This window comes from Juglans microcarpa x Juglans regia, chromosome 7D, assembly GCF_004785595.1.
Source record: "Juglans microcarpa x Juglans regia isolate MS1-56 chromosome 7D, Jm3101_v1.0, whole genome shotgun sequence".
NCBI lineage: Eukaryota > Viridiplantae > Streptophyta > Magnoliopsida > Fagales > Juglandaceae > Juglans > Juglans microcarpa x Juglans regia.
In genome coordinates this window covers 8,102,534-8,118,852 of record NC_054606.1, presented here as the reverse complement: position 1 = coordinate 8,118,852, position 16,319 = coordinate 8,102,534, and the positions used below count along the sequence as shown (strand labels likewise).

At 32.5% G+C, this 16,319-nt stretch overlaps 1 protein-coding gene across 3 annotated transcripts; it reads left to right on the top strand.

Moving 5' to 3' along the window:
* The first annotated feature begins 7,097 nt into the window (after positions 1 to 7,097).
* LOC121239139 (pumilio homolog 2-like) lies at positions 7,098 to 15,383 on the top strand. Of its 3 annotated transcripts, none has more exons than XM_041136285.1 (10): positions 7,098 to 8,246; positions 9,541 to 11,096; positions 11,221 to 11,362; positions 11,451 to 11,558; positions 12,161 to 12,373; positions 12,471 to 12,581; positions 13,125 to 13,319; positions 14,210 to 14,384; positions 14,906 to 14,979; positions 15,057 to 15,383. In XM_041136285.1, exons 1-9 carry the CDS (start codon positions 7,596 to 7,598, stop codon positions 14,941 to 14,943), a joined length of 3,189 nt encoding a protein of 1,062 aa, XP_040992219.1. In that variant the 5' UTR covers positions 7,098 to 7,595; the 3' UTR covers positions 14,944 to 14,979; positions 15,057 to 15,383. The 3 variants fall into 3 exon arrangements, with proteins under 3 accessions (XP_040992219.1, XP_040992218.1, XP_040992217.1); XM_041136284.1 differs by having other exon boundaries at positions 14,906 to 14,985; XM_041136283.1 differs by having other exon boundaries at positions 14,906 to 15,383.
* Positions 15,384 to 16,319: the final 936 nt, after the last annotated feature.

Below are 16,319 nucleotides of genomic sequence, written 5' to 3'. Positions count from 1 at the left end.
ACCAATTTTGAGAGAGTAGATTGTCATATTCGACCGAGTATGAGCTATGATTCTATGAACACAAAATATTTCTCATAATCATACTTTAAAATGAGATATATTATTATAAAATATCACGTAAAAGTAATATTATTTTATAAAATTATTTTCAAATTTATATTATATGTTGCGAAAAATATTATGAAAAATGTTTTATATCATTACTGTTAAACGGCAAGAAAGTATGGTATATTGGTATTTGTGCAATAGCATGTCCAATGATGGTCTTATAGTTGTCATATTTGTTGGACTGACATGTCACGAGATTTTTTTGTTTGAAATCTATAACGGATTTTCGGGAAGAAAGATAGATGGGACAATATAAAATATTTTAATATCTATTCGTCACGTTTCTCTCTCTATGAAATTCTTTATGGATTGCATATAGATAAGTTTAAAGGTCCAATCCAATTTGTATATTTACTCTCTATTGTAATATAAAATTTATTTGAAATATTTAGGCCAATTTTAGATCATAAATTGAGATGAGATTAATTAAAATAATTTATGAATCAATTAATAATAATGAGATGGTTTGTAAATAGTAGTAAAATAGTTTGAATTAAAATGTTTTATGAGATTTTGTGGAATGAGAAAGAAAAAATTGAATAAAAATATTATAAAATTAAAATATTATTATAATATTATTTTTGTTTTGTAAAATTTTGAATTGATTTTTGTGTTTTGTTTGAAAGTTTGAAAAAGTTCTAATAATAAAATAATAATAATTAGATGAAAATGTTGAAAATCTGAAATTGAAAAGTATTTGTTTTTGTGATATTTAGATATTGAGATAAGATGAGATGAGATGAAAACAATTTTCTATCCAAACTAAGCCTTAAAATTTGATAATAATGGTTGAGATTAATGTGATTATTATCAAAAGAATATGTTATGAAGTACATAAAAATCTACAAAATATTCAAGTAATTCGGGAAAGATTCAAAATCTTGCTCTGTTTTGCTTGCGTAATAAAAAGTGAAAAATATTGTTCATGTAACTTCTAAATAGAAGGTCCAAATCACATAATCTAAAGTTTAAAAGGACTAATCAATTATACAATTGGAGCCTCATTGAAATATTATAAAGAGCAAGATCTTCTCATTCCTAAACAATATGAGATCAAAAACACTACCTACCTTTATCACTTATCATAATGTGATATCACAATCTCTCCTCTTATATTCCTAACGTACTCGTTGGGCTAGTCTATCATAGGTGACATGACTCAAGTCTCACATTTTTAGTTAGATTAGACTCTTATACCATTTGTAATGCCTGAATGAAAAGCCTAAGTCATATGACGTGTATTCTAGAAGGATTAGTTAATAATACAATTGAAGCTTCATTAGAAACAATAAAAACAATAATAACTTCTCATTTCTAAGTAATGTGAGATCTTATACATCACATATCCTTACCACTTATCATAATGGGGTAGAGCCTATAGGTCTATGTGGTTTTGACTTTTTCACATATGGTACGTGCGGTTTAAAAAAGTTTCCAAGTAGTACCCATGGTTATTGTCAAATCTCAAATTGATCATAACATTTTTTTTTTTACTCAATTTTATTTTATTTTTCAATATTTTACTTTTTATTTTGTCTAGTCATCTTTTTATTGGTTCTGAGTACGGGTGTAAAAAAAATGGTAAACCAATAAACCGGATTGAACCAATAAACCGGATTGAACCGATGGATTTGGTTTGGTATTAATGTTGGTTCAATCCGGTACCGGTTTCATTTTTCTTAAAACTAATCAAAATCGGTCCGATTCCGATTTTTCTTTTTCTAAAACCGAATCGGACCAATCCGGACCGGTTTATATATATATATATTATAATTTTTTATATTATATATAATTTGTATATATAATATATAATTATATATAAAATAGTTTTATATTATATGATAAATTATTAATTAATATAATATTAAATTCTGAAATCTTATATCACTATAGTCTATTATATTAAATTATTAATAGTTATACTAATAATATATAGTGCATATTAATAGTTATAATAATACTATATCATTATATATTATAGTATACTATAATATATCACTATAATCTATAATATAATATATAACTAGTCTATAATATAATTATAATATATTATAATATATTATCACTATAGTATTATATACTATAATATACTATTATATATATTATATAATATATAATATAGTATGTTAAAACCGGACCGAGACTGGTAAAACTGGAAGTACCAGTTTAGAGGTATAACTAGTGCAGAATCAGTTCTTGAAAATGTAAAATCGGTGTATACCAATTTAGTCTCAAATTTTATCCAAAACTGGACCGATTACACCCCTACTATTGAGTGTGAGTGGTGATCAATAACTACATTATCATTTTCGGAAAGTAACAAAATCTTTAGGAATGAACCAATTTGAAACTTGATCATAAAGTAAAATATTTATAGTATTTATCTCTTTTATATATATTTTTTTAATTAGGAAGAAACAGCAAATTAATTAAGGAATCCCGCCGTGACACAAATTATAGAAGACCAGAAAATAAATGTCTTTATTTTTAATTTTAATAATTAAAAGAAAAAAAAATTGTAAAATGCCAAATGGATCCGAATACCAAATTGGGAGGGTTGAATTTTTAAAGAGTAAAGACAAGCATAAAAAGAGTAAAGAGAATCTATAATTTTAGTTTTCATCTTTTTTGCACCATTTTATTTTAAATATATTTTGCTTAAATTTTTTAATAAATTACTTGGCATCGCATTGTAGTGACGCATCAAATGGGTAAAATGTGTTGTATAAATTAAGAGACATAATAACATTACTCAATTTTAATTACATATGTTATAATAATTACAAACGATAGGGAAATGAATATTAATTAAGCCGCAAGGTCATCTAAAAAATAGCATCAAAACACAGAAAACTGAAAAAAAAATCATTAACTTAACAAGTTAAATAAAACCATATAACTTGTTCTAGAAATAATTACTATTTATCTAAAAAATTTAAGCTAATTAGAAGGATATATATATATATATATATATATATATATATATTAAATTGAACTTTTGTGATTAGTATTTAATGTAGGATAATTACTCAGCATCATCACGCACACATGCTTTTTAATAAAGAAAGAGATTATCAATAATGTAATTAGCATTCATGCTTTTTAATAAAGAACGAGAGTATTAAGGCTTGTTTAATGAATATTTCTCGGGAGAGAATGAGACAAATATAATTAAATTACAAATCATCTATTGACAATTAGCACTAATAATTTTATGAATGCTAATTAACATCTCATAGAATCGATCAAGTGGCCAAAATTTCAGTCTCTGAATGCTCTTTAGATCACCATATCTATTATTAAAGTAATCAAATGGGTGAGAGAGGAACGGGCTGTGGGGAGAAGAAGAAGGAGAAAAAAATAAAAAAAAAAAAACAAATTGGATGACATTTACACGTAAGGTGTGCTTTGGCTGATGCAAACAGTATGCTGATGCGAAGCCTTTTTCTATGCAAATATATTTTTCCCACTATTTCTCAAGAATTTGGAAATTATCCAGTTGACAATCACTGATCTCGTGTGACCAAGACAATTTGGGGTCGTTTAATTGCGCTTACCCACGTGTCAACAAGCTGACTATGCGGTTTGCCCAATTGCAACCATGGTTTTTTTTTTTTTTTTTTTTTTATTTTTTTTTTATAACCAAACTTTTATCGAAGAGAAGCAGCTTGAGTAAACCAAAGAGCTTGATCAGCACAAGCAGATACATAATCCCATCACATTTAAGTCTCGTTTATTTTTAAAGAAGAGATGGAATGAATTAAATTGAAATTAAAATTAAAAAATTAAATAAAATATTATTAAAATATATTTTTTAATATTATTTTTATTTTAAAATTTAAAAAAATTAAATTATTTATTTTATTTTATGTGAAAATTTGATAAAATTGTAATAATGAGATGAAAAATTTTCAAAATTTTAAATTTTAATGTTGAAAGTAAACAGGCTAGCATCTAGCTAAACTATAAGCCACCCAATTTCCATCTCGTGGTACATTTTGAATTTTGACCTCCGAAAACCTTTGCAATTAATTGCAACCATGGATTTATTTAAGGCAAAACAAGGACAGAATTAATAAATTTATAATTTTTTTAAAAAAATATTTAAAGAGTTTAAAAAATACTTAAAAAACATATATTTCACCGTTCGGTAGCTCACCTCGACAGGTGTAGCAGCTGCAGCACCCTTGTGTGTGTATAATATATATATGAGTTTTGTTATTTATAAGCAAGTTTGCGTACTAATCTGCATATTAATATTATTATATTTATATTTTAAATTTAAATTAATACTGTTTTCAATAAAATTTATTTTCTGATCAATCATATTGAATGGGTACGCGTATTAGTACGTAAAATTACTTATAATTAGATTTTTCCTATATATATTATCCTTTTAATGGAGGTTGTTGTCAACATGTCCTTTGCAACCATGGATTTATGGATTTATATATATCTGTTAGGATAGTCACGGAAAATAAAAGTTAAAATTTGAATAAAATATTTTTAGAATAATATTTTTAATATTATTATTATTTTAAAATTTAAAAAATTAAATTATTTATTATATTTTATATAAAAATTTGAAAAAATTATAATTATAGAATGAGATGAAATATTTTTACTATTTAAACATGATATATATGGTTGGAGGGATCCTCTTCGTTGAATTTGTCTATTCAAAGTTTATTACTGATGATACGAGATCTTAATGTTTTTGTAGAATTTTCTGTTTGGCTCTCAAATAAAAAATAAAATAAAATAGTTATAGTCAAATATCCAAAATAAATGAATCAGAGAAAAGTAAGTGATAAATGGGACGTCCACTATCAAAAGAAGAAAAGGTCAACACATAGTACTAAAACTATGGGCTATAATTCTTGTTGGCCGGTTGATAAAATTTATATCGTGTCAATTCAAATAACTATATGGATCAGTCTGATATGCTTGAATGGTGAGATGATAATTTTTTATTTTAAATAAAAAGTTTAAAATATTATTTTGTAATTTAAAAAAATTGAATTGTTAATTATATTTTATGTGAAAATTTAAAAAAATTATAATAATAAGATGAAATGAAATGAAAATTTTGTATCTCACCTCACTTACCAAACATATCAATATTTCGTTTAATTAATAGATTAGAACCCTTAACTATAGTACAAACCATTTAAATACAACTTATATAACATGTTCAATAAACAAATTATACCGTGTTGACTCAAACATGTCTAATTCAATTTTATATAAATGGGTTGAGAGGACAAAAATATATGTTTTAAGTATAAATTACTAATGAAAGATATGTTTTATAAGCATGTAAGAATCCTAGTACAAAAAACATAGTATACGAGTTTTATAACATTTATCGAGTTGTTTGAAAGACGTACGTACAAGAATAATAATAAATATTGTGTTACTGTCTCTCATATATTGTTTACACTTTCCATCTCTCTTATTTTGGCATAATATTGAATAAAAGTTCCATGATATCTCAATTTTCTAGCTAGGAGAGTTCTCTTAAGATGTGTTTGGTTGCAAAATTCAACTGAATTTAATATAATTTTAAACTGAGTCTAACATCTAAATACTCAATTATCAAATTACTAAACTCATCTAAACTCAAAACTTCCTTAAATGTGGGACCCACAACTTCTTTCAACTTTCTATAAAATGTACTAAACTCGTCTTAACATCCAAACACACTTTAAACCCAATTTATATGGACCCTACATAATTCTATCCACTACTCAACTCACACGAGAACAATCGCACTTAGACCTCGTTAAAATATATATATTTTTTTAAATTTTATTTATTTTGAAATTTGAAAAAATTGAATTGTTTATTTTATTTTGTATGAAAATTTGAAAAAATTATAATGATTATATGAGATGCGAATAGTTGTGAAAACATACAAGACCTTAGAATAGGCAATACACTAGAGAGTTGTATGCTTTTGAAGGAATCTAGTTGATTCTCTCATAATCGGTTGGTTTGTCCAAACATCATTAAAAATGTCAAGAACATGATAAAAAAATTATCTAAAGGAAACTAAAAATCGAGATAGAAAAAGAGTTGAGAGATTGTGATTAAGGCGGGCAACTCATATTGTCATATCAAATTCATTCTGTATCAAGTTGTGTTCTAATCTTAATATGACATATATAATTATACAGGTAAAATCCTTCAATTTTATCCGCCATTTAGAGGTTAGTTTTATGGGTATTGGGTTGTGACAAAATATTATTAAACTTGAATCTTGTGTGTTGGGTTATAAAATTGAGTTAAATTGTATTTGAGTAAATCTAATTTGATCCATTTAATTAAATGTATAAACTATAAATCCCTCAACTCTTAGCTTATACTTTTATTTTTTGAATTTGTGTGATCGTGTAACAAATTTTGTCCGGTTATATATATATATATATATATATATATATATTATTATATACATTGATATTTGTAATCATAGATTATACAAGTGTTGTATAATCATTTAAAAAAAAATATAATTTATATAAAAAAATTAATTTTTTAATAATAATTAATTTTTTTATCTAAAGATTGATTTAAATAGTGAGATAGGATGAGATGGTTTTAGATAAAAATTAAATAAAATATTATTTTTTAATATTATTATTATTTTAAAATTTAAAAAAATTAAATTATTTATTATATTTTATATAAAAATTTTAAAAATTTATAATAATAAAATGAGATAAAACAGTATCCGAATCGAAACCATTTACTAATACATACGATACCAACAGAAGACCACATTTACTCCGTCGTAGCAGCGAATCTAAGGAGCTGACGTGTCACTCGAAGATACTTGGGTTGTTCTATGTTTTTTGGTTAAGGTTTGGGAACACGAGCAAAAACCAAACATCGTTATCTCCCCCTTCTAAATTTCCACACATCAGTCGGTTATCACTTGGTCAATTGCCCTCATCCTTTGGACATATATAAATACGCACACGATATTTCACTGCATTTATTCGTCCTTCCATTTGGAACAAAACCCTAAGGGTTCTGCTGGGAACCATTAGCCGCCGGATTGATCTCATCCCCCCCCAAGTGCACTCCTTTCTCCATGATCACGCTGGAACGCTCCTCAGCTCAACGCTGTTTTCTCTGATTTTTCTCGCATCAGTTCTCTTGTGCTTCCGTTTCATGTGGGATTTTTGATGTCACGTGAAAACATGTTGCGCAAAATTTTTTTTCTCTGGTAAATTTATGGAATCGGTTCGGGTAGTTGGTTGCTTGATGTTCGGCTGTGGTCTCATCGCTGATTGTATAGTTTGAGAGTAGTGAAAATTTTGGGTTTTGATTAGGTTAGAAGCGAGAATTATGCGGGTGTAAATATAGGGTTTTTTGTTTAAAGTTTTCATTTTGTGATTGTCTTAGGGTTTGGTTTTTGAAAGTGGGTATTGGTCAGTTCGTGTTGTCGTTGAGAGGGTGATGATCAATTTGGGGCTAAGAGAATGTTGAGTGAATTGGGAAGGAGACCGATGCTTGGAGGTAACGAGGGGTCATTTGGGGATGAGTTGGAGATGGAGATAGGGTTGTTGCTCCGCGAGCAGCGTAGTCGGCAAGAGGCTGATGATCTCGAGCTTGAGCTTAATTTGTATAGAAGTGGATCTGCTCCTCCGACTGTGGAGGGTTCATTGAGTGCAGTTGGTGGGTTGTTTGGTGGTTCTACTGCTGCTGGTGGCAGTGGAGGTGGTAGCACCTTTTCAGAGTTTTCTGGGAGTAAGAACGGAAATGGATTTTCGTCCGAGGAGGAGCTTAGGTCTGACCCAGCTTATCTTTCATACTATTACTCGAATGTGAATCTGAATCCGAGGCTTCCACCTCCTTTGCTTTCGAAGGAGGATTGGAGATTTGCACAAAGGTTGAAAGGGGGGAGTTCGGTCCTGGGTGGGATTGGAGACAGGAGGAAAGGGAATAGAGTCGATGATGGTGGCAGTAGTTCGTTGTTTTCTATGCCCCCGGGGTTTAATGCGAGGAAACTCGAAACTGAGCTTGAGTCAGACAAAGGACATGGCTCTGCAGAGTGGGGTGGTGATGGTCTGATTGGTTTGCCGGGTTTAGGACTTGGGAGCAAACAGAAGAGCCTAGCTGAAATCTTTCAGGTGTCTTGCTTTTTTTTGCCTGTATTAAAAACTGTTTGACTGCCTTTGTTGGTGAGATCCTTGTTTTTGTGTAGTATCGAGCTGTTAAAAGTATTTTTCACTCTTGGATCATCTGTTGTGACAAGCCGAAAATCGTTTATGTGATCGACGATATAGCTAATTGAACTGTATCTGACGGGGATGCAAATGTGTGCCACTCATTTTGGTTTGCACCATTCTATGAATCTCTAAATTGTACATTTATCATGGCTACACGTCTCTGCTATCAGTTGGAAATTCCAAGTCAGTAGGATCTCTACTGGAAATTGATGTTCTTGTAATTAAGAATCAAATGAAAATTAGTTAATCATGTCGTCTACAACATATGAAGTCAGTTTGATAAACCTAGCTTAATGAATCTATACTATCAAAATGTCAGTTAGAACAGAGGATTTCGGATTTCTCCTTAGTGACTACCCTTCTATTATGCAAGAGTCAAGATTGTAACCATTAATGTAAGTTGAACTTTTGGATTAGGTGAGGTTGTTTACCATAAATACCAGTTGATGTCCTTGTTTTGGGGGATTTATATGAGAAGTGATTATTATTATTTTGATAAGTAATAATATGAAACGTGACCATTAAAGTGCGAGGCTATGAAATGTAATGGTTGATGAAAGTTCTTAGTCTACATCTTGCTGTTGACTTGAATTCCCGATCTTTGTAAGGTCATATTTTCATTTTCACCAGTTTTTGTAACTTGTAGTGCTTTTATATTCCTAGATCAGATAAATATGTGAATATTAGTTGCCTGTTTTAAACTCTTGACATATCCTTTCATGGTCTTAACTACATATTTGCTTGTATATTAGGTGCCAATATTGAGTTGACTGCCCTTTGAGTACTTTGGGCCTTTAAATCTGCTTCAAAGGGCCTTGAAATCTGCCAAAAGAATGTATCTTCCTTTGTCTTCTAGGTTATTGTTAATCATTAAATTTTAGTTTGCGTCTCTTTTTGATCTCTTGTATTGCTTAAAGTATGGCCTCTCTCTTTTCTGTGATCAATGTTGTAATGTTGTTCAACTCTCTGCTTCATTAGTTTTGTTCTGAAGGCATATGCTTTTTAAATCTAAGGTTCTTGAGCAGCTGTTCTTTGTTTTGCATGTCTATCTGGCTTACCATCATCAAGTTTGGTTGATCATTATTACACTGATGGGCAAGTTCCCCCTAGTTTGACTTGTCTACTCTTTTCCTCGTAATTTTTTTTTTTTTTTTTTTTTTTTGTCTTGGTGATTTCTAATCTAATAAATGTGCAGGATGACTTGGGGCGTCCAACTCCTGTCACTGGAATTCCATCGCGTCCAGTCAGCCGCAATGCTTTTGATGAAAATGTTGAAGCAGCAGGATCCGCTGAAGCAGAGCTAGCTCATTTGCGCCATGAATTGAAAACGTCTGATGCTTTACGATCTGGTGCAAATGGTCAGGGCTCATCTGCTGTCCACAATGTCACACCTTCTTCATATACATATGCTGCTGCTCTTGGTGCTTCCTTGTCAAGAAGCACAACTCCAGATCCTCAACTTGTTGCTAGGGCTCCTAGCCCTTGCATCACTCCTATTGGAGGAGGCAGAGCTAACACATCTGAAAAGAGAGGCATTACTAGTCCAAATTCATTTAATGGCATTTCATCTGGCTTTAACGAGTCTACAGATCTGGTGGCTGCTTTGTCCGGCATGAACTTGTCAGCTAATGGTGTTTTGGATGATGAAAACCATTTGCCATCACAGATTGAACAGGATGTAGACAAACAGACAAACTATCTATTTGGTCTACAAGGTAGTCAGAATCATATCAAGCAACAAGCATACCTTAAAAAGTCAGAATCTGGGCATTTACATATGCCTTCTGCTCCTCATTCAGCAAAAGTGTCGTACTCTGATTCGGTTAAGAGCAATGGGGCTGGGTCAGACCTGCACAACTCACCCTCGGATAGGCAAGTGGAACTGCAAAAATCTGGTCTTTCTTCTGGTAATTCCTACTTAAAAGGATCTCCTAATGGTGGAGGTGGATTAGCTGCTCAGTATCAGCATGTAGATGGCACGAATTCGTCATTTACTAACTATGGTTTAACCGGTTACAACATAAATCCAGCTTTGGCATCCATGATGGCCAGCCAAATTGGAACTGGTAATCTGCCACCGTTGTATGAAAATATTGCTGCAGCATCTGCTATGGCAGCCCCTGGGATGGACTCGAGAGTTCTTGCAGGAGGTTTGCCTTCTGGAGCTGCTGCATCTGAAACACATAATCTGGGTAGAATGGGCAACCAAATGGCAGGGAACGGCGTTCAGGCATCATTTGTTGATCCGATGTATCTTCAGTACTTGAGGACATCCGAGTATGCAGCACAGCTTGCTGCTCTCAATGACCCTTCTTTGGATAGGAACTACCTAGGTAACTCATACATTAATTTACTGGAGCTCCGGAAAGCTTATCTTGGGACTCTTCTATCCCCTCAGAAATCTCAGTACAGTGTTCCATTGAGCAGTAAATCTGTTGGTTCTAATCATCATGGTTATTATGGAAATCCTGCATTTGGTGTTGGTATGTCTTATCCTGGAAGTCCAGTGGCAGGTTCTGTTATCCCCAACTCTCCAGTTGGACCTGGTAGCCCTATGAGGCACAGTGAGCTGAACATGCGTTTTCATTCTGGCATGAGAAACTTAGCAGGGGGTGTCATGGGACCTTGGCAACTGGATGCTGGATATCACATGGACGAAAGCTTAGCTTCCTCCCTACTAGAAGAGTTTAAGAGCAATAAAACTAAGTGTTTTGAGCTTTCTGAAATTGCTGGTTATGTCGTTGAATTTAGGTATGTACTGGTTATTGATTTTCTTGTGCTCTATTGCTGTGCTAGCTTCCTGATTGATTTCTACCGATAAAAAAAAAAAGCTTCCTGAAATTGATTTCTGTGGTTTTACATCTTCTATGAGCAGTGCGGATCAGTATGGGAGCCGATTTATTCAACAGAAACTTGAAACAGCAATGATAGAAGAGAAAAACATGGTTTACCAGGAAATTATGCCCCAAGCTCTTGCTTTAATGACCGATGTGTTTGGCAATTATGTTGTTCAGAAGGTAAATTACATTTTTCTTATTCTCAAACATATTTAGTTTATATTTCTTGTAAGATTTAATTTAAGTAACACTGGGTAGTTGAATACAGTTTTTTGAGCATGGACTTCCATCCCAGAGGAGGGAATTGGCTAACAAGCTTCTTGGCAACGTGCTGACACTGAGCCTTCAAATGTATGGTTGTCGAGTGATCCAGAAGGTATCAATAGTTTTGTGACTTGTCAACATTTTGGTGTTATGATTTTGTTCCCACTTAACCCTTTGATTATATGATTGTCGAATGATCCAAAATGGTATCAATAATCTTTTGATCTTGCAACATTTTTTATACTATTGTGTTGCTGAAAATTTTCATGTATGGGTCTCTATCCATAACGCACTTCAGGCATGCACCAACTCTTCCTTCATTTTTTTCTTTTGACTGTTAAATCATTTGTTCTCGTTGTTTGGTTGTAATCATTCTTTTTCATAATTTTCTTTCAAGATTGCCTTTTGGTCAATTTAAGGGTTTCATCCCAAAAATTATGGTATAATTCTGATATTGGTTCGGCATGAAATAGTTATTTTGGCACTATTCTATCTTTATAATACTCCTTTAAACTGAAGAAGCTTCAGTCATATCTATAGCTGTGTTTTGGCACTGATTTTTCTCTCTACTTTTGTTTGCACTTAGATTATCTTGCTATACTATGCTCTTCATCTGATTTTGTCAAATGCTAGTGCTGATGACCAAATGATGTGATTATTATGAGGGGTTTTATGGAAGGATCTGGCCGTGACATGATTTGTTTAACTGTTCAGGCAATAGAAGTTGTTGATCTGGACCAGAAGATCAGAATGGTTGAAGAGCTTGAAGGTCATGTCATGCGCTGTGTACGTGATCAGAATGGGAACCACGTCATCCAGAAATGCATAGAATGTGTTCCCGAAGATGCAATTAACTTTATTGTCTCAACATTCTTTGATCAAGTTGTCACCCTTTCCACCCATCCATATGGTTGTCGGGTGATACAGGTTGAGAAATGTTTTACTGTTTAATTCTAGGTTTTGATTATTTCATTTAAACTGTGATTATCAGTGGTTCCATAACAATATTTACTTCATATTGCAGAGAGTACTAGAACACTGCAAAGATCTAAATACACAAAGTAAAGTTATGGATGAGATTTTAGGAGCTGTTAGCATGTTGGCACAAGATCAGTATGGCAATTATGTTGTTCAGGTTCATATACTTTCCTGCATACTGTCTGCTTGGACTCATTGCTTGAGGCAGATATTGTTATGGGAGTAATATAAATTACCATATCATGTTCTGTACTTGGACTATGCCGTTATTATCAATAAAATTTTACTTCTACTTATAAAAAAAATGATTGGAAAACTGCTACTAGTGTCTCAAAGTTGTAACATGATATTGCTGCTCACCACTTATTTTATTTGGGAAGGTTTGTACTATCATAAACTCTTCAATTTTCTAGATGTTTGCTCCATCAATTATTCCAATGATATTAGTTTTTGGTGTTCAACCTTTCTGGTGCATGTGTCACTTTTCTGTTAGTGGTTTGATCTTTATCTACGCTTATCTCAGATGCTAGCTCCTCGTCTCATTTCATTATCGACAACCCAATGTTTTGTTTTTGTTTTTATGCTGCTTTGAAGTCCCATTTGTTGTTCTAATTTTGGAGCTTCCAAATGTATGTTTAATTTGTACCATCTATTCTAGTTTTCATGGATACTTCGTTGATCTCTTGCATTTTTTTAACAGCATGTACTGGAGCATGGAAAGCCTCATGAGCGTTCTGCTATAATTAAAGAATTAGCTGGAAAGATAGTTCAAATGAGTCAGCAGAAGTTCGCCTCTAATGTTGTGGAGAAGTGTTTAACTTTTGGCGGTCCTAGCGAACGCCAGTTACTAGTGAATGAGATGCTTGGTTCTACTGATGAAAATGAACCACTTCAGGTTTGTCCTATCTTGACATGCCTTTAAATACAGACATCTTAAATCTATTCTTATCTTGTATATGTTATGCAAAGGAAAACTTCTTATAAAACCAAAAGAGAGTTGTTTCCAGCCAGTGAACTTGGGGTTTAGAGTCTCTTAGCGTGACAAAATGTCCCATCACCCATGTGAATATTTTATATGGTGCAGACCTTTGTCGTGCTTGAATCAAATTATGGTAGCTTTTAGAGGGGTCATTCAGCCTCTTGAGATGTGATGTTCACATAGGGTGGTGAAATGATGATATTCTGGGACCCATCCATTATTTTATCAACTGAAACTGCGGTTTTATGGTAGAAATGCAAAGATATTCTGTTCAATTGGCTTGCGGTTTCCAATAATGTTTTTTGTAATGTGAAGCCTGCAATTCCATAGTCTCTCAAAACATCAGAGCTTTAGTTTGTACCTTTTTGAGACGACAAGAATTAGATCATAAATCTGAAGATGTGATGCTGACTGAGATATCAGGGTATACACTTAAAAGGAGTTCTGAGGTCTTCATATCAAGCTGGAGTCTTAAGATCTTTAAACTTGGTTTTCTGTGTTCTCTTAATTGGCTCTATTTTGTTTTTCTGAATCATCTGATGATTTGAGTAGTGTGATCCGCAAACTGTGCTATTTCAATTTAGTTAATTGCATGTTTCTCACCTTTCAGAAAAGTGATTCTGATGATAAAATCTCATGTCCTTAAGAAAATGAATTCTTCAGTTAGCTATCAGATTTTTTAAGAAGAAGAAAATCTCGGTTGCTGATGTTTCCATGTTATGTTGCTTGTGTATCTTTGTTTTGCACTATTGCTTGCCATTTTTCCTTTTCATTTTGTCCTTAGTTGTTTTTCATTTATTAACCAGGCAATGATGAAAGATCAGTTTGCAAACTATGTTGTACAAAAAGTGCTGGAGACTTGTGATGACCAGCAGCGTGAGTTGATACTTTCACGAATAAAAGTTCACTTGAGTGCATTGAAAAAATACACTTATGGAAAGCACATTGTCGCGCGTGTAGAGAAACTTGTTGCTGCTGGGGGTATTCCTTCTTCTCTAGTTATTTTTTGCTTTGCATGAGTTCGTATTTTTATGTACTTTTGTGAAAGCTTATTTGTTTATGTATGTATGCATATACATATTTAGTTGCATTTTTATCTATTTGTATTCGCTTGCACACGTATTTTTGCGATTGCTAGTAGATTGTTACTGCAATTTATTGTGCCTGTTAAGCTAACCATGTGTGTATTCTTGAACTCCCACGACTGTTTCACCGAGGTCCTTCATGAGGTAAAACATTGAGTTTATTCTATGAATCAAAATAATTGAACATCTTCATTCTCATATCCTTTTTGTAGTTTGGCCTCCAAAAATTTGTTATTACGCTGTATTGTTATGAATCCATGTTGTACTTGGGTACACCCTTTGGTTTCAATGAATTTGATTGCTTTTATCTTTTATTTATTTATCTGTTTTCTTCTGGTTTAAAGAATTGTAGTGGATTGATCATATGATTTTCCATATGAAAATGGCTTTGTAACTTGTCACTTAAAATGCCTGCAGAGAGGAGAATTGCCGCTCAGTCTCCACACCCTGCTTAGGCAGCGTAGGGAAAAAGTTCTGTACAGCTAACTGAGGCTAGTGTGAGCTTCCTCTTTTCCTCTCTTTCATCCCCTATGTCTAGGCTTATGACTCTACCTGTCTGTTGAAACAGGTACGAGCTGATTGAAAATAAAGTTGTTGCTTTGTGCTGGAAAACTGTACATTGTGTAGTTTTTAAGGTTATTATTTAGATAGAATCGAGCAAGCCAAGATTCGGGTGTGAATGCACACCTGATGCGCCTGCACAGGAGATAAAATGACTATACAAGTTTTTTAATGGTGTAAAAATCATGAAATGTTGAGGTAGTTTTCAAGTTAACGCGACTGTACAAATGTTGCCATGTTAAGAGCTGTTTATGGTTTTAGGTGAGGCCAGAGATATGTTCAATGTATGGTTATTGACGTTTTTTGTTTCATCATATTACAATTTTCTTATGCAGTCTAGTATCTTGCTCTCAACTTGTGTGACAACATTTTTCACTCTTCTTGGATTATTTTGTTATATCATAGGACCTTTAATTCGTGAATGAATATGGTCTTGAGTGATATGTGGCCCAGCCAATAGCATAGTTATTATTTCACCATTCTCTCCAATCACACTCGAAAATCTGTCACATTATTTAACATTTTGACTCACGATCTTAGTCGTGGCACAACGTTTCAGTGTAGTCATTCTAACTGGTTCTACTCATGGAGAGTAATGTTGTCTCTCATCCATCTAAACCACTGGGACTTGAGCTGGGACTTGAGCTAGAGAACCAAGTTACTAAAAACATCATGGGTCACCTGTTAGGGAGAAACTCATTAGACATCCATCAATAGAATTCTACTTTTTACTTTTTATTTCTATTTTTCAGAATTTTGGCTTTTTTTTTTTTTTTTATTAAATGAAAATGACTTTTCTGAAGAAAAAATAATCTTTATTGATGGTTGTCGAATAGGTTGCTAGGTGTCATTTTCCTTAGTAGTAAGACTAGAATTGGGTGGTGGAAATGAGTGAATTGGTGTACCTTGTCGAGTTGAGTGTAGCCACATCAAGTAGCAATGTTGTCCTCAAACAATATAGCCGTACCCACTTCCATAAAACCCAACACTAACTGCCCACAGTTACCAAGTATACATGATGTTTCCATGAATCTGATCAGATTTTGTCTTTTTTAAACGAGTTAGTCAGTCACAATTTTGGTAATCCAGGCACCATAATCCTTGTAGATGCCAAATGGAATATCAAATGTCTGAACCAAATGTCCTAAAAAGTAAGTAAGTTTGTTTATCTTTAATTTGAAAGCGAGTTTTTGTCCCTAAGATGTCCTAATGGAAGACTTGGGAGTAGAGAAATAATGCCAAATACTTCAGCAACTCTAGAAAACACCGC

Excerpts from the sequence above, each read along its gene's own strand:
- LOC121239139 (XM_041136285.1), top strand. The coding sequence starts at position 7,596 with ATGTTGAGTGAATTGGGAAGGAGACCGATGCTTGGAGGTAACGAGGGG. Across the intron at positions 11,363-11,450 it reads GCAATTATGTTGTTCAGAAG|TTTTTTGAGCATGGACTTCC; the intron begins GTAAATTACATT and ends AGTTGAATACAG. Across the intron at positions 12,374-12,470 it reads ATGGTTGTCGGGTGATACAG|AGAGTACTAGAACACTGCAA; the intron begins GTTGAGAAATGT and ends TTCATATTGCAG.